This window comes from Lutjanus erythropterus, chromosome 19 (assembly GCF_056507025.1).
Source record: "Lutjanus erythropterus isolate fLutEry1 chromosome 19, fLutEry1.hap2, whole genome shotgun sequence".
In the NCBI taxonomy this organism is placed as follows: Eukaryota; Metazoa; Chordata; class Actinopteri; order Lutjaniformes; family Lutjanidae; genus Lutjanus; species Lutjanus erythropterus.
This window is the reverse complement of record NC_139335.1, coordinates 2053155-2073458: the sequence shown is the minus strand read 5'-3', so window position 1 is coordinate 2073458 and position 20304 is coordinate 2053155. Positions and strand designations below refer to the sequence as shown.

At 38.6% G+C, this 20304-nt stretch overlaps 2 protein-coding genes across 2 annotated transcripts; both read left to right on the top strand.

Moving 5' to 3' along the window:
• The first annotated feature begins 1318 nt into the window (after positions 1-1318).
• slc35b1 (solute carrier family 35 member B1) lies at positions 1319-10504 on the top strand. The gene is made up of 9 exons (XM_084744637.1): positions 1319-1857; positions 4325-4428; positions 4952-5082; positions 5197-5227; positions 6591-6751; positions 6912-7038; positions 8964-9070; positions 9212-9365; positions 10171-10504. Exons 1-9 carry the CDS (start codon positions 1733-1735, stop codon positions 10221-10223), a joined length of 993 nt encoding a protein of 330 aa, XP_084600763.1. The 5' UTR covers positions 1319-1732; the 3' UTR covers positions 10224-10504.
• Positions 10505-14110: 3606 nt separating this feature from the next.
• Positions 14111-17843, top strand: coxfa4a (cytochrome c oxidase associated subunit FA4 a). The gene is made up of 4 exons (XM_084744842.1): positions 14111-14271; positions 15651-15739; positions 16546-16606; positions 17544-17843. The coding sequence occupies exons 1-4, from the start codon at positions 14230-14232 to the stop codon at positions 17598-17600; spliced, it is 249 nt and encodes an 82-aa protein (XP_084600968.1). The 5' UTR covers positions 14111-14229; the 3' UTR covers positions 17601-17843.
• Positions 17844-20304: the final 2461 nt, after the last annotated feature.

Below are 20304 nucleotides of genomic sequence, written 5' to 3'. Positions count from 1 at the left end.
AGGGCTGCGTTCAGCCTCGACAAAACGTAGCAGAACGTTTATTTAAACAGAAACAGTGGTGTGTTGAACACCGTCCTGTACGCAGGTGCACTGCACTGCAGTGCCTCTTTAATATGGCAGCGTGTATAAATACATGGCAGCTGATTGGGTAACACCTTTGACACACTCACTAAACAAGAGAAAACATGTCTGGGGCACATTCTGAAAACATCGTGCTTTGTTTTGTCATGGTTTTCAGATTGTTGAAATGTTTTTCAAAACACTGTGCAACAGTGTGCAACAGGCTTTCAAGTATGTTTTCTCTCGTTAAGTGGGTGTGTCAGTAGTGTTACCCAATCAGCAGAGGCACCACTGTATTAAAAGCCTTTGCAGTGTGCTTGCGTACAAATGCAGCCCTGAAAGCCTGCTGCACACCGTTACACACCGTTGCACACAGTTTCAATCTGGAAACCTTAGCACACCATGGTGGTGCACACCATTTTCAGATTGAACATGCCGTAACTGAATAAAATCTATATGCTAGGCACACACTGACACACACTGGTTATCCACATGAAAAGTGGTGGAGTTTCCCTTTAATATTTAAAAAATCACTTTGATAGGGAATAGTTTGATTCTCTCTGCTCCAGTTACTGTTCCAATGGATAAATCACTCTTTGTCAGCATGATCCTATGCAACAATGATTGAAATGCTCTATAGTAAGAGGTGGATGCTAATGAGAAATAGGTCAGCCTGGTGTTTTCTCAGATCTGAATATTCACCCTTTTTATCCTTTTGAGGGCGATGATAGTCAAACTTGTTCAGTGTGCTGTTGCCATTGTGAAAACATTACAAAAATCAAACTGTCTGGTCATTTAAATACATTCTACAATACTTGTCGTTCCTGTGGTTTTGTTCTTGTTGTGGTGCCTTGACTTTGACACGTGGATTTGAGGTTTTTAAACCCAAAGCCCGCCTTTTTTCACCCAAATCTGTTCATGATTGGTCGAGAATGTCTCTCCATTGCCTTACATGGACCAATGAATTAAATCCACATCCTAGGACGACAAAAGGGCACGCGACATTTTCAAGGAAGGACCTCAGAATTTATAATAGCTGCCTTTATAACTGCCTCATAGAAAACACGGCAAAGAAACGTTAAATGTAATAATGTGACAAGAAAAAAATCATAGGTCTGGTAGCGTTTTTTAAATCCAAACGGCGCGGTTACACTAAACACACCATGATGCGTTTGAGTTCAAGATTTATATTTTTTAAAACTGAATCTATTACTTCAGGCGTGGCTGTTGACACCACTGGGGTCTTTTCACGTAATTTATTTTCCGGTCGCGACCGCTTTTCGCCCACTAATTACAGGTTTTAATTTCTCAATGAAAACAGCAACTGTACTTGTCTGCATTACCTGATGCTTCTGGGTCTGAAGCTGTCTAGAAGGAGACATTTAGACCGTCCGGAGGCAGGAGACACACCAGAATGAGACAAAATAAACAAATTATATGATATCAGACTGTCTGTCCAGCTCCAGACAATCCAAGGTACCTTTGACAAGCTGTTTAGCTTAAGACGGTTGATATTTATCAGCAGAAACCTTCAACCTACAGTTGACGTGAAGCCGCCAGCACCATTTCCGGGCTCGTCACGGCGGCTATAGTGGAGCGGGACGTCGGTGTGAGGGGCGCAGGGAGCGGAGCGGTGTCGGTTTCCATACCTGGGCTGGTGGTGGAAGACAGCATGGCTGCGGGAAAGGGAGCAGGGAAGCCCACCTCACCGTGGGACAATATGCGGATACGGTTCATCGTTTGTTTCCTCGGAGTCTTCGTGTGTTACTTTTACTACGGAATATTACAAGAAACTATGTAAGTAACAGTTATTTACCAGCTTGCACTGTATTGAACAGCTGGTACAGGTGGCGTTCAGCTCTGCGCCAAACTCCATTCAAAATTATCCCATTTTAATGTGGGTTTGCTTGGCCACAATTCCCGAATTAATGCGTGCTTTATTGTAAGTTGACATAGATATAAGTAATGTAAATCCAAGTACATAATTTGTGAGTGTGTCCAGTCTATTCATTATGAGTATCATTTAAGCACTTTATATACTAAAACGTAAGGCAAGTTTGACATTAAATTGTCAGTTTTTTGAATGTGGTTTGGCGTGACATTTTGTTAATATTAGAAAATGCTGAACATTGGCCCTTATACCGCTGAGCAGAGCAGATGGTGTCCAATTCCTGTTCACTATCTACTGTATCACTATCCCTCGTAGATTAAACAGCAAACATCACATTTCATGCCTTGACTGTCCGTCTGACATGCCCCTGCCAAATTCAACAAGTCATAATGGTTAATTGTGGGTTCTTTAGCGGATGTGTCACCGTATGTATTACGTTTATTATTGGATATTACCAGAGACTGTGTAAATAACTATTATTTACCATCCTGGTGTATATTGAACAGCTGGTACAGACGGAGTTCTGTTCTGTGCCAAACCCCATTTAAATATATCGCAGTTTAATTTGTATGGCCACCGTTTCTGCATGAATTCAAGCTTTATGTTAACTTGACATAGATACAGGTAATGCACAGCAAAGTACATAATGTGCTAGTATGTCCAATCTATTCTGTGAGTGCTGCCTATACTAGTACGAAAGAGAAATATAAAATTAAATAGTCAGATTCTTGAATGGAGTTTGGTGTGGCATTCTGTTCATGCGAGAAAGTGAAAATGCATTGGCCCCTATACCGCTGTGCAAAGCAGGTGGTGTCTATTTCCAGTTCACTAACTACTGTATCATTATCCCTTATAGACAGGGTAATACTTTTGTTATGTGCCTGCAACCAACATGATCTGTCATGCTTTGTCCATCTAACATGGCCGCAAAAATCAACAGGTCATAATGGTTGTTTGAGGGTTCTGTAGTGGATGTGTCACGATATGTGTTACATTTATTACAGAATATTACCAGAGACTGTGTAAATAACCATTATGTACCAGCTTGGTGTATATTGAACACATGGTACAGATGATGTTCTTTTCTGTGCCAAACTCCATTCAAAAATATCCCAATTTAATGTTGTTTTGGATGGCCACAGTTCCTGAATCAATACATGCTTTATTTGAACTTGACATAGGTATAGGTAATGCACAACAAAGTACATAATATGCTAGTGTGTCCAGTTTATTTGTTATGAAATCTTGTGTCAGTATTTTCTATACTTACACGACAGCAAATCTGACATAACATTGTCAGATTATAGAATGGAGTTTGGCATGACATTTTGGTCATACTAGAAATTGTACAACATTGGCTCCTGCACCGTTGAGCAGAGCAGGTGGCGTCTATTTCCAGTTTACTAGCTACTGTATCATAATCCCTCAAAGAAGGGCTAATGCTTTTGTTATGTGCCTGCAACACAAACTGTATTTCATCTAACATGCAACTGCACAAAAGTCATACTGGTTAATTTAGGGTTCTCTAGTTAGTAGAGTTGTTGCAATGTCAGATTTTAAGCTTCCATGCAAGACTTGACATTTCTTTCAATACCACAGCAAAAAGGAAAAAAAAAAGTCCTAGGCACACAAAAACTGATTTTTTTTTTTAATTGCACAGCTCACAGTGCCAAGACAGAAAAAGTCACTGAACTCTGACTGGTTTTGCTGCAAGCAAGCAAGACAATAAACACTGAACTGAACTGAACTGGAAGATCTTGAGTGAGCATTTAGATACACATTTTTTATAGCTTCTGTATTTTCAGGACAATAATTACAGATATTATATTGTTTTAAACGTGGTATTTAAAAAGTATTGATACTTTTAACAGCCTTGCTCTCTAGACAGAGTAAATGAAGCAAGTTGAACTCTCAGCCTTTATGGCATGACACAGATGGTATGTTGTTGCCTAGTTTCTAGAATGCACAGGGACCATATCTGGTTTCAAAATGTTGATTTGAAGCTGGCGTCTCCCCCAAGCAGCCCCTTCACAAAACTAAATGAGTGACTTCTATTTTATATTGTTATCAAACAATACTGACATTAGTATGAGCTTTTGGTGACACCAGCAAGCAAGCAACACCATCCTAGAAATTCTTGGTCCTCTAACAAAATGTCACCATTGCCAGCATTCCCTGTCACTTGTAATTTAATGCATTTTGGTCTCTCCTTTCTTAGAGGCCTTCTCATAGCTTGGAGACTCATGAAAACACTCCGCTCTTTGACCCATGCTCCTGCCAAGAAGGTCGCTGTAAACGCTGACCCAGTTTTGGATTCATTGTCTGTGGTCTTTTGCACTAAACTCAGTGTTGTTTCTCTCTTGATTCTTCCAGCACTCGAGGAGATTATGGTCAGGGAGACAAAAAGGAGAAGTTCAGATTCGCCCGCACGCTGGTCCTCATCCAGTGCATTATCAGTGCTCTGTTTGCTAAGATATGTGAGTATGTGCTGCACAGAAGAAACCCAAAAACTAATGAAAGTGGTTAATTCAAGATACATTTCTTAAAGCTACTACAAGGAACTTTCAGAGTTTGGTGCTTTTGGAGGCCCCTTAGAATTTCCACCATAAGAACCACAAAATATAATGTCAAAAATCTCCTCCTGCTCCTCTTGCTTCTTTTTAACTGGCTAACATGCTACTCACTGTAACTTTGACTGGAAAAGTGTTAACACAGTTTTTTTGTTTGTTTATGTAAGTTATATATAAGCATCAGTATTAAATTCAGGCTGTTTTATAGCCAGTTAAAAACTCCTTGTAGTAGCTTTAAGTTGTGAATCTGCCTGGAAACCTCTCAGGACAGTCATGATTGAGATTTTCATGCTAGTGTTTTGAATTTTGACTTATCACCATGACTAACATTTGCATTGAACAGTATACTTTCAGTCACATTTCAGTAATAAAACTGTTTTAAAGCATCATATTATGGCTTATATTAAAGACAGATCTTCTTTATCACCAGTGATCCAGTTTTTCGAGGGCTCTAAGCCGGACCACACCAAGAACTGGCTCTATGGGCTGTGTTCCCTCTCTTATCTCGGAGCCATGGTGTCCAGTAACTCTGCTCTTCAGTATGTCAACTACCCCACACAGGTGAGTCGGCGCTTCCAGACGGGGCAAAGTCAGTTCTTTAACATGATTGTTTTGGGTTCATTAATGTTCGGTGCTGTTGTGTCTTAAAGCTATGTTTTTCTTTTCTTGTGATAGGTGTTGGGGAAATCCTGCAAACCCATACCAGGTAAATCTGATGATATCACTTCTGCTTTTGGCCTGCACATTCCCTGGATACCTGCATGTCACATATATATTAGAATTTTACAAAAGAAATGATATTATTACAGATAAAACTCCTTCCCTCTCATATGAGACCAGCAGGTAACGTACAGTGACAATACCTGAATATTTCAATCAATCAGACTTTATTTATATAACACTTTTCATGCAAACAAAATGGAACACAGTGTTTCACGTAATGAAACAATAACCCTCCCCAACCACCTGCACCGTCTGAATGCAAAAGTCAGACATTTGTGCAGAAAAACACAACATATCACATCCAAACAGAACACATTCAAACATTCATTTACACAGAGACACAACAGAAGCTACATTAAAGAAAGAAAGAAAGACCACCAGGTGTTTGATAGTGAGGATTAAAGTAAGAACAGCACTCATTTAAAAACAGGAAGTGAGGAAACGCTTTCAAAAGTGAGGAAACACCAGAGGCAGGATAAAAACTAAGAGAAAAAATAAGGTAAATAAATGAAAATCAATCAATAAAAACACCAAACAGCAGATAAAGAGCAAGTGAAAAGTGAAAAAACACAAGATAAAATAATAAAAGAGAGGCTACAAGTAGAAATTAGGAAAAAAAATAAAATAAATAAAAGGTAGAATATAAAAGAGAGAGAGAGAGTAAAAGATTAATAAATAATTTAATAATAATACATAAATAAAAATAAAATATAATGATATACCAGCTAGTAAAACAGACTAAAATGCATAAATAAATATATAATAAATGAAGGTCAATTAAAAGCCAGACTAAAAAGATTTGCTTTTAAAAATGTCAAAAACAAATCTATCAATCAGAAGCTCATGTCTATAGTTGCTCTTTTTGAAAGGAGAAAAATGTGCATTTATGGTCTTTGAGGCTTCACCTACGATCTTTCTCAATATTGACTGACTCAGAACCTGCCAGCTCTCATTAATATAATGTGCTGATGTACATATTTACCAAGAACATGTATGTACTGTGTATTATCAGTGCACACAGGGTGCTGACAAACAAGACATTCTGATATCTCTCTAAACGCCTCAAGGACACATCGACTAAGCAAATTCTATTCAGAGTGTTTGGAGCGTACATGGTACGTTACGGTATGTTCTGTTTGTACATGATGATTATTTCCCACCACTCACAGCCTCGGTTATCTTTTGTTACACATACAGAAACACACACACACTTTCACCATCCATGTTTTCCCCTCTCAGGGGTGAAGGCCTGACATTGTATCCTGGACAGGGTTGACCATAGAGATGCCATTCTGTTGTCCACGTCTCAAAGCCGTCCTTCATACTGTTGTTTTGTGTTGTCGTAGTGATGATCCTCGGTGTGACAATACTGAGGAAAAAGTACCCACTGGCTAAATACCTGTGTGTGCTGCTGATCGTGGGCGGTGTGGCTCTGTTCCTCTACAAACCCAACAAGAGCTCAGCTGTCGCAGACGACCATGTTTTTGGGTTTGGAGAGATTCTGTTGGTAAGTTAGAATAACTCCATCCATTTCACTTATATCCTGTTTTTTGCAGTGTTGTTGCCAGTAGAGACGGTTCAATACTGCATTTTCATGTATGATACTGCAATACCTAGTCTCCCTAAATTGACATTTCCTGGCTTGGTCGTGTTTCTCTCTGTCACAGCTCGTCTCTCTGACGTTGGACGGTTTGACTGGCGTGGCCCAGGACCACATGAGAGGTCGCTTCCAGACGACTGCCAACCACATGATGCTGAACATCAACTTGTGGTCCACTCTGGTGCTGGGACTAGGTGAGTCAACCATGATGCTCTCTGCCAAACTCTTGTCCGACTGAAGGCGTGTCTCCAAGTGCCAGCGCCATGGAAGGTTTCTCTCCAACCAAAACTGCCAGGCGTTTCACTGACCGACACACCTGCATCCAGAGAGGAGAAACTAATGAGCAAAATCACCTTGATGTGGTTCAGTGCTGCCAAAACCTGAAACAGAAACACTGATGCACTGAATGTCCTGTTGTAAAGCTTTCTCTGTATCAGAGAGTGTTGAAAGCAAACGTTTAAATATGAGTAATAATGTTATAAACTGATTTATACACATTGTTCAACCTTTGAATTTAAGATAAAAGTTAAGATAAGAATATGAAAATGGTCTTGCATGAGACCCATTGTGTTGGCAGGATATGTGGATATCTTGACACTAATTGTTGAAGTTTTAAAGGGAATTTTTTTCTCATTCTTTCTTGATATACGACTTCAGCTGCTCAACAGTCCACAGTCTCTGTCGTCGTATTTTGTGCTTCATAACGCACCACACATTTTCAATGGGAGACAGGTCTGGACTGCAGGCAGGTCAGTCTAGTACCTGAACTCTTTTACTATGAAGACACGCTGCTGGAACACGTCCACAATGTGTCCTGGCATTGTCTCTCTGAAATAAGCAGGGACGTCTCTGAAAAAGACGTCATCTTGATGGCAGCACGTCTCTCTGAAACCTGTTTATACCTTTCAACCTTCACAAATGTGACAGTTACCCATGATGCCATGGACATCAACACACCTCCATACCGTCACAGATGCTGTATTTGAAGTTGGTGCTGGTAACAATCTGGATGGCCCTTTTCCTCTTAATAATAAAACAATAAAGTTTGTCTTTGTAGTGCATTCAGTTAAATATAGGATGGAAAGTTTTTCAAATAATTGCATTCTGTTTTTTAGGCCATCTTGTCTTAAAATGTCATATTGCTTTAAGGTTTTTTAGTATTAACAGTTGATGAATTCTTACAAAATGATGTCATTGTTAGTTGTGGGTTTTTTTTTCCATCATCTCAGTAAATTTCTTCATGTACTGCAGGATAAATGGCTGCTGTGATGCAGTAGCTAATGGCAATCCAAATTAGTTAAAAAGAAAAAAAAAAAACCAAACAAAAACCAATAACCACTGCGTTAGAGAAAAGGTGAACACTGTTCTCTCGGGAACCAAAAACTCATTAATTCAGTCAAGGCAAAGTGTTCAGTCTTATCTTTATAGATAAGGAATCCTGCACCTCAAAGCCCTCAGTTCTGTGAGGAGGTTGCAATAATATGATGAAGAGTAAGGCACATAAAACAAATGCAATATAACGAGGGCCTTTCTAAGGCTGGGCACTAATGGGCTGTAAGATAAAGATCAAAAGGTCAAAGTCGGTATTAGAACTGAGGGACTGTTATTCCTTTTACAAACTAATTGGCAGTTCCTGCTGTCTCTTAGTAAGAGCCCATCGCTTCTGCACATCTGCTTCCCTTTCACTTTCATACAACGCTATATTTATTTTTCAGAAGAGTTGAATTCAGTTCCAGGCTGCATTAAAATGCCGTCAGAGCTCCTCAGTTTTAGTTTGTGAAAACTGCACCTACTGTATGTAAAGACACTCCCACTACCTTCACAGGAAACCTGCCTTTGATAGCTTTGAAGTGCTGATATTTCCCAAGGTGCAAAGGCATTCTTATTCCTCCACTCCCACGAAACCTCAACACCCCCACGCCAGATTTCATCTACCTGTTGTGATGGTCTTACACCACTTGGTGGTGCCGTGTGCCCACACTATGGAAACAGTGATCTGATTTTCTCAACACATCTCAGCAGAAATATGTGACATTATGTTCAATTACTGAGTTGCTTTTGAAATGACATTCATGTAATTTTCTCTTTTTATTGACGCTTTCATCTTCTCTGCTCTCAGCCGTGCTGTGGACAGGGGAGGTGTGGGACTTCCTTAGTTTTACTGAACGCTACCCGAGCATCATCTACAATATTCTTCTGTTTGGACTGACCAGTGCTTTGGGCCAGGTGGGTGGATGGATAAAAGGATGTTGTGTTGCACCGTTGGAAAAAATCCTTTTCTTTAATAAGTTTTAGAATGAATGACCTTCTCGACGGTGTATATCCAAGTTATATTCCTTAACGTGTTTTTTTAAATCCCTTCACCAGACCTTCATCTTTATGACAGTGGTGAACTTTGGGCCTCTGACCTGCTCCATCGTCACCACCACGAGGAAATTCTTCACCATCCTTGGCTCCGTCATTCTGTTCGGCAACGTCATGACGACGATGCAGTGGGTCGGCACCGTCCTGGTGTTCCTCGGTGAGAGTTAATTCTGGTTTAACAGTCTGTTTCCTGGATTTACTGTCAGTCTCTGCATGTCTCTCTTGCTCAAAGATTCATGATAATATCGGCACATTATCTGTATCGGCCGAAAAAGGCTTTAAAATAAAATATCAGCCTGAAATGACATTTCAGATTCTGCACTCAGACCTACACCAGAGCTTAAATCACTGCACTGCCTTCCTGTGTGTCAAATGATAGATTTTAAAATCCTGTTACTTGTCCATAAAGCACTAAATGGTCTCTGGCCTAAATACATCTCAGAGTTGAGATGCAGAGATACATAACTTCTTGTTACGATAATCTGTAGCTTCTGTCTTTATATGTGTTTGCTTTTGCTTTTAGCTTTTGTTTTTATGATCTCAAATGCAGTTTTAATCTTTTAACGTTTTATTTTAATGTATTTCTGTGCTCCTGTAAAGCATCTTGAATTGCCTTGTGTCTGAACGGTGCTGTATAAATAAACTTGTATGCTGGAAAAATGCTTAGAAAATGTGGTAGAGGTCTTCAGCTGCAGCCTGAGACAGTTACTCCATGTGTTTGTTATAAGATAAGGGGAGATCTTCTTCCCATGCAAACCGCTGGCTAAATAATGCAGTGTGAGTGTAGCTGAAGGGGAGTTAGTAAATTTAACAATTAAACGCTCATGTTTCTAAATGTTTTTTTATTGGTGAAATTGGTAACTCTGTTGGTGAAATGCGGAGTGTAAAGTAGTTTCTGTTGAGCTGCTTGTTTCGAGGCTTTCTCCTGCTCCTTAATTACATCTTTGCTTCTCTCACTTTAGGTCTCGGACTCGATGCTAAATTTGGAAAAGCCCCCAAGAAGACGACGCACTAAAACATCTGGAGCTCACCAGAGAACTTAAGACAGACACATTGCACATGAAATGGAAACACTCTATAGCCAGTATCTTATTTTCACAAGACATCCTGTACAGGCATACAGTATGTGCCTATGATTTGTCAGATTTTCTGTGTTTAAAAGAGAAATTCTCGTAGGTTCCAACTCCAGCTTCTCTTGTGTACTGTTAATAATATATCGAAGAGAGACGTTTTACTTGGGATCAAGTCCTGAACGAACTGTGACGAGCCATTAACATCTTTTATTTTTGACCACAAGAAGATGTTATACTCTTGTGGAGGAGTTTGGACGGGCTGAAAATACTGTATTTAGACAAATTCTTATTTTTCTGAAACCAGCTCACCTCCCTCGGATGAATATTGAACCACACAAGGCCTAAGACAAGAAGTTTCCAGCATTTTATTCATCAACTCGCCTCCAACTGCAGCTCGGTTTACAAGTTGTTGCTTGAATATATGTAATAATCACATAGTTTATTTCTTGGCGGACGATTAGCCAAGCATCATGTCATTTATAAAATATAAAAACGGTTGTATGTAGCCTGTTGTTTTATGTCCAATCTTACTATTGAATTGTTTTTACTTTTATTTTCTACAAGCTGAGAATAACTTGGCATAAAAGGGAACTTGTGATATGTCATGGTGATTTTCTTTTCTTTTTATTCCACTCACTGGGTTCCACAGGGTTCTAACTGGTGCTGGAAATCCTTAAAAACACTTGAATTTTAATGTAGTGTTTTCAAGGTGTGAAAAGTGCTCACATTTTTTGGATGAAGTGCTTGAAACTGTAATCGAATCGGTACCTGAGGGATTTTTTTCTTTTTAGATAAAGAAGTAAAATCAGTCAGGGAACTTAAAGGAACAGTTCACCCCAAAATCAGAAATACATATTTTTCCCTCTGGCCTGTGGTGCTATTTATCATCTAGAATTTTTTTGTGTTAGTTGCAGAGTTTTGGAGATATTGGTCGTACTACTTCCTAGTAGAAAAAAAAGTAGTTCAGACATTAAACTGCTCACAACGAGGTCTGTGGATTATCTTGAGTAACCAGGCAGTGTTGTGTAGTAATGCATTACTCAGTATCTCCTTACTGTAATCTTATTACTTTACCCTGTAATAATTAGTGTAAGGGATTACAATTTCCGAAACAGTAATAATTAGGGCTGCACAATTAATTGCGACTGAATTGAAATCACAGTTTCCAAATTGCAGAATGAGAACCACATCACAATTTTGAAAAAGAAATTATAGGTATATAGTAATATAGTAATGTAACCACCTTTGATATCAAGTAATATTATTTTTTAAAGTAGTAATAAATATAAAGTAACTTATTACACCATCACATCAGTACCATCTAGTCCCATTATACTGGAGAGGAGGCAGACATCTCTACAGCTGACATCTCCAAAACTCTGCAGCTCACACCAACAAAGTCTAGATGGATAAACAGCAATACAGGCCAGAGGGAAAATATATATATTTACATATATATTTTTAATTTTACGGTGAAATGCATTAATTGCATTTGCCTTTGGCAAAAGATGAAGATGACTCTGCTCGAGTCTCGTCTGCCTCTCAGTGTTTTGTTGATGTGTGTCCTCTGATGGAGCAGCGAGTAGGAGGCCGAACAGATGACAACATCCCAGCAGGTTATATCTATATATATATATATGATCTGTCACAGCTGGAAGATGCTGGAAAAGCCTGAATATGTTAAAAAAAAAGTGCTGGAATTTGAGTTTGGAAAAAGTGAAGGAACCCTGTTCACGTCAGTTAAGTGATGCTCATCTCTGATTGGCTGCTGCTTATTGTAAATGGTTTTAAACTAGCCAACAAACACTCACTGCTCAGCAGCAGCTGTTCATGTTACAAACTGAAATCATTTCCACCAGCAATCATGTATCTGTTAGCCAACTTGTTTTTTAAATTAAAAAAATATATTACCAACTTTGTCTTCTACCATTTATCACTTAAACATAAAAACATTTTGACCAAACTATTATAGAAAGTTTGGTATTTAAGAAGAAAAATCAGCAACATGTAGCTCATACAGTGTTGGCTGCTTCCAATAACAATATATAAACACATTTTAATTGTGAGTCACAATACCAGAATGATACACAGGCACAGGTCATTTTTCCTTCTGTTTTTTAAGTTAACATTCTTCAGACAGTGCTGGGACAAATAAAGTAACTGAAAACTGTCTGGTTTTGCTTTAAGCCAAATTTCAAGCAGGAAATTATAGACTGAACTGAGGTCTGGAATGAGCACTTGGATCTTTTCTTTTTCTTTTTTTAATAGCTTTGGTACTTTTGATACAAGCAGATGTTAATTTTATATAGTTTTTTAACTTGTGGTATTGAAAAACTATTGATGATTAGATACTTTTGACAGCCACAGTAGGAGTACAGCAGGAACAGTGGATGTATTCAGGAAATATTTACCCAGATATCAGAGACTCAGCGTCTCTTTTATCAACAGAGAAAACATGTTCTACAACGGAACGGAATAATGATTATAATTTATGAAACAGCACATTAAGACTGAGAAACATAAGTGGAGATGAATGGAGGGGAACAGCGCCACCTGCTGTCATATTGTGATACAGACAGTTCACCTCTTCACACAGATGACAGACAGCAGCAGCAGTGAACAGTTTCAGTCATGTTTCTCCATCATGTCCACCGGTGGAATATAACTGAGTACATGAACTCAAGTACTGTACATTAGTACAAATCCAAGGTACTTGAGTATTTACACTTCATGCAACCTCTGAGGGAAATACTATACTTTTTAACTACAATTAATTTGTCTGACAGCTTTACTTACTTTTCAGATTACTGTTTGCTTCTCACAGGACAGCGATGCTGCAAACATGAGGATTTTATATATTATAATCCTATAGGGCTGCAACTAACTCTAAAATATTCCGTTTACTGTCATGGAGGAGTAAAGAAACTAAAAAATATTCACATCTGAGAGGCTGAAATCAAAGATTTTTTACTTTTTCTTTAAAAAAATGACTCAGACCGATTCACCAATTATCAAAATGTTTGGTGATTAATTTAATCCATCTATATAATCCAGACACACATTACACTACCCAACAGTAAATGAAGCAGTTAAATTTAGCTGAATTACCTTAAACATCTACAGCAGTAAAATGCAGCATCAGTAATAAAACCCTGACAGCTTCTCCATCTTACATTAATGGATATGAAATTTAGCCCATAACTGAATCATATATATATTTAGGACATCAAACAATACGCTCTTCCAAAACAAGACAAAACTCTCATCCATATTTTCAGCAATAAAAATGTATGGATGGGTTTTGTTTTGATTTTTTCCCCCCTCAAAATATTTATTCAGTCAGAGGAGAGACAGAAGACATGAGGAAATCTGTTAAAAATAATAAAACAGAACAAAAAGAACAATAAATGACAACATAAATATTACATTAATGATATTTTTAAAGTATCATGGATGATCAAAGTCCTAACTTTTCCTTTAATGTTTCAAAATGCAATTTCATTTCATTATTAAATTGTTGAATATTGGGTTTCTTTTACATTTACATCTATGGTATAAAATTAAAAGCATGACATGGATGGGTTTTGGTTTTGGGTTGAAAACTGGTGATTGTAGTGACATTATTATAACTTCATCTTTGCCAGAATAAAATTCTGCGTGGACATAAACAATAGAGCAACACAGATGCATACTGATGACAATGTAAAACAAATCTCGTTTTTTATCACATACAGGATGCTATAAATGCTCTATATAGTCCAGATAATAATTAATAATTGCGTGTTTTTCGCCACTGTTCGTCAGGCACTTCTGTAGCATCCTATGTCTGTTTCCTCCGTCTTTCTTCCGCCTGATCTCGCAGATTAAATTGCGCACCGTTTTGGCAAGACTGCTCATAATCCGTTTATTCTTGTACAAATTGAGCTAAATCAGCCTTCACAAGTTCAAATGCTCGCCACAGTCCGCAAACAGCTGAGGAGCCACCCAGCTGTAAGTATAACCCGGTTAAAATCAATAAATATTCCCGTGAAAGTTCCTGTTTTCAACCAAATTCTTGAGGCTAACCTGGCTAAGCTAAACTAGTTAGCGTCGCTAGCTAAACCGAGCTAGTTCTTTGACTTTGACCGCGCTGACTTTGAGAAAATCTGTGTAAAAATCTCAAAGGATGTTCAATGTTTGTTTTATTCTGGAACGGTTATGGATAAATATAGATTTGTCGATGGCGTTTGAACCAAAACTTTGTGGGTGAAGTCGTGTCCTCATTTGACACCAAAGCAATAACTGCCAGTGATAGCAGCTGATTATTAGCCAACAAGTGTGAGGGTCTGCTGGGCTCAAAATAGCAACCAGGGCTACTAGTTAGCACGGTAGCTGGCTAGGTAGCGTTAGCAAGATGTTTACTCATAGTAGAAATTATTCTTTTTGAAGACATACGTGCTGTTTCTGTACAGCCTGATATTTAACTCGAGAAAGACAATATAGTAAAGAAGTTTTGACTGGAAGAAAGTCGTAAATATAGCAAATAAATTGTCTTAAACTGGCTCTTCTAAACACATGACAGCTGTAGTCCGAAACGGCAGTGTTTGAGACAGTGGTATTTTATTTTACAGATGTATTGTACAGACAAGAGCTGCACAATTAATTGCAATAAAATTACAATATGGTCAAGTGCAATATCCAAACAGCACATTTTCAATAAAAAGGGAAAATGTATGAGAAAACTTGCTTTCTATAAGTAAGAAAACATGCTTGTTTTGTTCAGACCTCAATAAATATGACATAATCATGATTTCAGTCAAAATAATCAATAATCAATCTGACTGTTTTACCAAATCATGCAGCCCTAGTTTGGACCTGGGTAGTCGTGCAGGTCAGTGTTTACAGTATACACAAGCTGTCAGCAGTATTTTTGTTATGTTTGTGTTATCTTTATTGACCTTTTTATCAAACACAGAACTGAGGTTATCATCAGTTTTTATGTTTACTGATATCGCATAAAGAGCTGGAAGAGACATTGTGTCACTTTAGGTCATTCTCTCCTCTTCTTGATTCTAGACTTTGGCAGTAGTTCTGTTGAAGCCTGTGGGAGAAGCACACTAAAACTCTAAATATTTATGTTGTATGATCTTTGATGAAGAATTGTCTCTAATAAAATCCAAGTGGACACGTCAGAGAATACCATACTGACAGATTTTTCCAAATGTGCACATTTCTCTGTTTGCTGTCAGTCTCCAAATGGCATGATTGACTCTGCATCTCTCATAAGCTTCCATAGAAATGACACTAAAGTCTGCAGCACAAAATGTTTTATAGTGATGTTATGTTCCTTGGAGGTGTTAACAGTTTATCTTTCTGCCTGTTGCTCACAGCTGATCCCTCTCTTCATCTTCATCGGTGGAGGAGCATGCATGTCCATGATGTATCTCGCTCGCCTGGGCTTGAAAAACCCTGATGTCTGGTGAGGCCTCCAGTCACCACACAGGAAATCATCTTGTGTTTGTTGCATTCTGCCACTTTATGCTCAAACTGCACCTTTGTATGCAAATATAGCACATTGTACAGATGTTTACATTCCAACCAAACCTCTGTATGTATTAGCAGTTAACAGTTAATTGAAATATTACAAATACAATAATCAAATTGCAGGAGTTTTGTTTTTTAAAACAAAAATGTGACAAAACGGCATCATAATGAAGTACTGTCCTGCACAACAGATCTTTTCTTCAGATATAAAAAGACATATTTGATTGGTGCAGATCTCAATAAAAGCCACATCATCATGATTTATTTTGTTCTTTCTACAATGAAAATCAAAATTATGATGCAGAAATGACTATTCTTACTCATTTTGAATCTATTGCAATATTTGCCAATTTTTACCATATCATGCAGCCCTAGTATGTATATATTCCTCATTCTGAACTGCACCACATGTCTATAGATCCACTACAATTCCCCAAATATCCAGAAGTGCCACATTTCAGTTATCCTGCTATTTTCATAGCCTACAGAAGATAAATTTATATTATCTATAATTCATTATCTGATTTTCTCTTTGTTAAAAGTAATTTCAATTGCTGTCTGATATGCTTGAATGCACCAATAGAAGGCAGTGACAATAAAGGAATCCTGTTTTGCCCTTTTTCAGAATGGCCTTTTTGTAACACAAGTAAATCTGTCACTTCCAGCCTGTGAATGTCTTTGTCAAGTTCCAGTCTCTGTTGGCTAATCATTCATAATCTCTACCTACTTCCTCCTCTGCAGTTGGGATCGCAAGAACAACCCCGAGCCATGGAACAAGATGGCCCCGACCGATCAGTACAAGGTGTGACTCAGTCTCCTCTTCAGAAATCGTACCAATCATCTGTTTACAGGGCTGGTTTTCTGTGCTGAGGAGTGTAGGTGGTGATATTCAGGGATCATGGTATGGATCTTTGCCAGACTTGTTGCTGAGCCTTGGATTATTCCTTCAGTTGGATTAATAAACAAATGACATAATCTGGTTAAGACTGACTCGTAGTAACAAATCTGATTAAGTCATTAACTGCTCGCTCTCAATCAAAAGTAATGAGAGTTTCCAAAAGACAAGAAGGCAAATGAGTTTCTGGAGTATTCAGCTTTTTGAATCGAATGACTCAGTAATATGGAGATTATGACCCCAAACACATAAAACTTAAAGGGAAAGTTCACCATTTGTTATGTGGAATCAGTGTTGATGGTAAATGTAGACAATTGAAGCAGTGAATTCCTCAGTTTGTTTTATATTGACCGAGTTCTCCTGCTGCAAATAATATAATATAATCCTAATATTTTGAATATTGCGATAAAATGTCTCAATATTGTACTGAGCTAAGACGATATCTACTGTGATCCTACATGGTTAATTATTTTTACTTTATACAGTGACTTCTACTGACTGCTGCATTGATTTTGTTGTACATATATAATTCAAACATTCATCGACAATTTTGTGCACATGGTTGGATCATGGCTGCCAGTTTTTATTTGATTAAACAAGGAAAGCAGAAGAAGTTAGATGGAAAAAAAATATTTTATATGAACAAAAGAGATGAGATAAAATAAGATAGAACTTTATTAATCCTCAAAGGATGTCAGGTGGCTCTAAAATGACATTATCATAAGAATAACAGCAGTAGAGCATCAAGTATGAGGAAAATATAAAGTGCCTCACAGAGAGACATAAAAAGTTTTTATGTGGAATGTGTTTTTGTTCTCGAGCTTACATTTGTTTGTCCTCTCAGTTTTTCACAGTGAACATGGACTACAGCAAGCTGAAGAAGGAGGGCCCTGACTTCTAAAGATCATATCTGCTGGACCAAAAGCGCCAAGGATGAGCTGATCCGCACAGCCCCCCCATCCTCCATTGGGAACTTCCTACGGGAAGCTGAGGGATGCAGAGGCGAAAACCCGCACAAATGATACATATTTATGTTTCCTCATTGCATCTCATTGGCTTCTTTGAAACTTTGTCTCTTATTTCTCATTTTCAATGGTTGTCAATAAAGTGAAGGAGTCTTTTCTCCTCCATACAGAGAAAAGAACCGGTTTCATTTATTGTGATTCTGTTTATGGGCACTTTGCTTTCCATGTTTTTGATTTGGGGTCTTTTTTTTTTGTTTGCATTGTTGCATATTACACACGCTTGTTTGCATTACCTCTCAGACCACCTTCCACAGTCTGTTTACGGTTACATCATGCTCTGCTGTTGCTATATGAGCTGTCACCTCATTTCACCTTCGTCCTGCCTTCACTCAGCTGCTGGTCAACGATGTGGCGCACTATTCTTGGCAGCCGTCCAGAGTCTTATCGGTATGGCGGGGGCAGACTTTGACCTGGTCACATTTGAGCAGCGGGGTCCCTCTGGTGGCGGCCGCGGCAGTCCGGACGATGCGGTGCTGAAACCTCGGCAGTGTTTAGTCCAGTTTTCGAGTCCCTGCCAGCTGCCCAGCGCCTCTGCTGCGCAAGTTTCCAAGCTTTCAGTAGCTGCTGTAGCTACAGACTTTAAAGGGAAGCGTGAGGCGACGCGTCTCTCTCCCTGCAAAGGTTGACTTGTGTTTGCTTTAAAGCAATAACATGTTCATGTGTAACAGTCTAAGCCGTGGAATCAGACCCGGTGGGACATGTGGAGGTGTTTCTTCTTATAGAATGCCATCGCTCTCAGCCAGATGAGTTTGTAAATGTCAACAGGTCGCGCTGTCCCATATGCGGCTCGGTGAAGTGCGACAAGGATGAGCAGCCAACGCAGTGCAGAAAATGTCAAGGAGACCTTCGTATTTGAATAGAAGCCCACGTCTAAATCTTCACCCCCCTCTGCAGGGCTGGAACGCTCCACACACACATATCTGTGTTTTTCCTCCACCTGAGGAAATGAAAATTAACTCCTGGCGCAGCAGGAGACGCTACTTCATTTTGGAGCAGCATCTGAATTGTTGCAGCGTGTTCACCTCGTCGACTCGTAAGCCCAAAATAACAGCAATCAGCTCGATAGCTGTTGAAAATGGAAATAACACAAAAAGGCCTTTATTTTCCCAGGCTCGTTTATTTGTTGATATAACCTGTGATTTCGAGCTTAATGGGAGCAGAATGAAAGCGAATGACGCTGTGTGACTGGACAGAAAACACCAGCGGCTGAAATGGTCGAGGAAAAACATTACAAAACACAAAATGAATTAATGAGTCAGGCTTTTTTTTTCATGGCAACATTGTGAGGTTATTAGTTTTCTGTCTCTCCGTAGGATAGAATAAAAGTGTTTGAATTAACCGACACTTTACAAAAAGGTACATGATTTTTTGAGTAACTACCAGGGAACAAATGAGGAAGTAACTGTTAGTGAACTTCAGTTAATGGAGAAATGAGTAAGGAATGAATTAGGAATGACTTGATAATTGATGAAGTGTTAGTAAATACTTCTTGAATAATTCCTAATGCAGGGCCACTGGATAATGAAAATAAAGTGACACAGAATACTGAGTAGTTACTAAGTAGTCCCTCATTACCTTATGAATATTTACCCTTGTTGTGTCCCCTAAAGTAAAGTGATAAAATTTTATCAGGAGTTATTCATTAACTAATGGTTCACTAGCAGTCACTTCCTCAGTCTTCCTCATTCCTTCCCTGGTCGTCGAGCTTCATGTTTTGTTAATTTAGTGCTTGATATGAATAATCTGCTTTGGAAGTGAATGCAACCCAAACTTCGACATTCAGGGCCTGTACAGAACACAAGGGTTTCACTGACAATCCTTTTACAAATCAGGGAATTTATATAATTTCTAAACCTCACGAAATGTTTTTATGTTTTTGCATCAGTGGTTTTGTAAGTGAATATTGTTAATAAAATCCATTAACATGAAGACTTTTTCTTATCAGGAATTTTTGGTAAAAAAAAAATGCGCACACACCTGAGTCTTTGTGACAGGTGTGCAGGTGGAGTGGGTTCACTTTGCAACACGTTGTTCAAGCACAGTCTTCAGGTGAGGGTTAGATACCTGAGGGTGGTCCTTGATCAACGTGTATTAAAAGTGTTCTTTATCAAGCAGGTGAAGACAGTGTTCAGGTGCTTCTTTCTTCTTCTGATGCATGATAAATATACAGAAAATTACTGGAAAATGGGAAATTTATGTTACTATTTATTATGTTGTCAAGACATTTCACTCTGGTGATCTAACTTTCCCTCCAAGACGCTACAAGACATAAATACTTCAAAGTTGTAGGACTTATTCTCTGGAGACAATGAACGTTTGTGGAAAACTATTTGCCAGTCCGTAGTAGGTAGATTTCACAGTGATGGTGGTTACTAGCATGGCTAGACATCTAATAAACCACTTATCAAAATTAACTGTTTAAAGTTATAACAAGGAGTTTCTGTCTTCGTCCATATGTACACAGTCTCCACAACGCTGGAAAAAGAAAACACCCTGCCTTGTGTTTCTTACAGTCATCTTGGGCAGCGTTAAATCCAGGATGCAGCAGTAGCGCAGAGGGGAAACTTGTTTTGGTGGAGC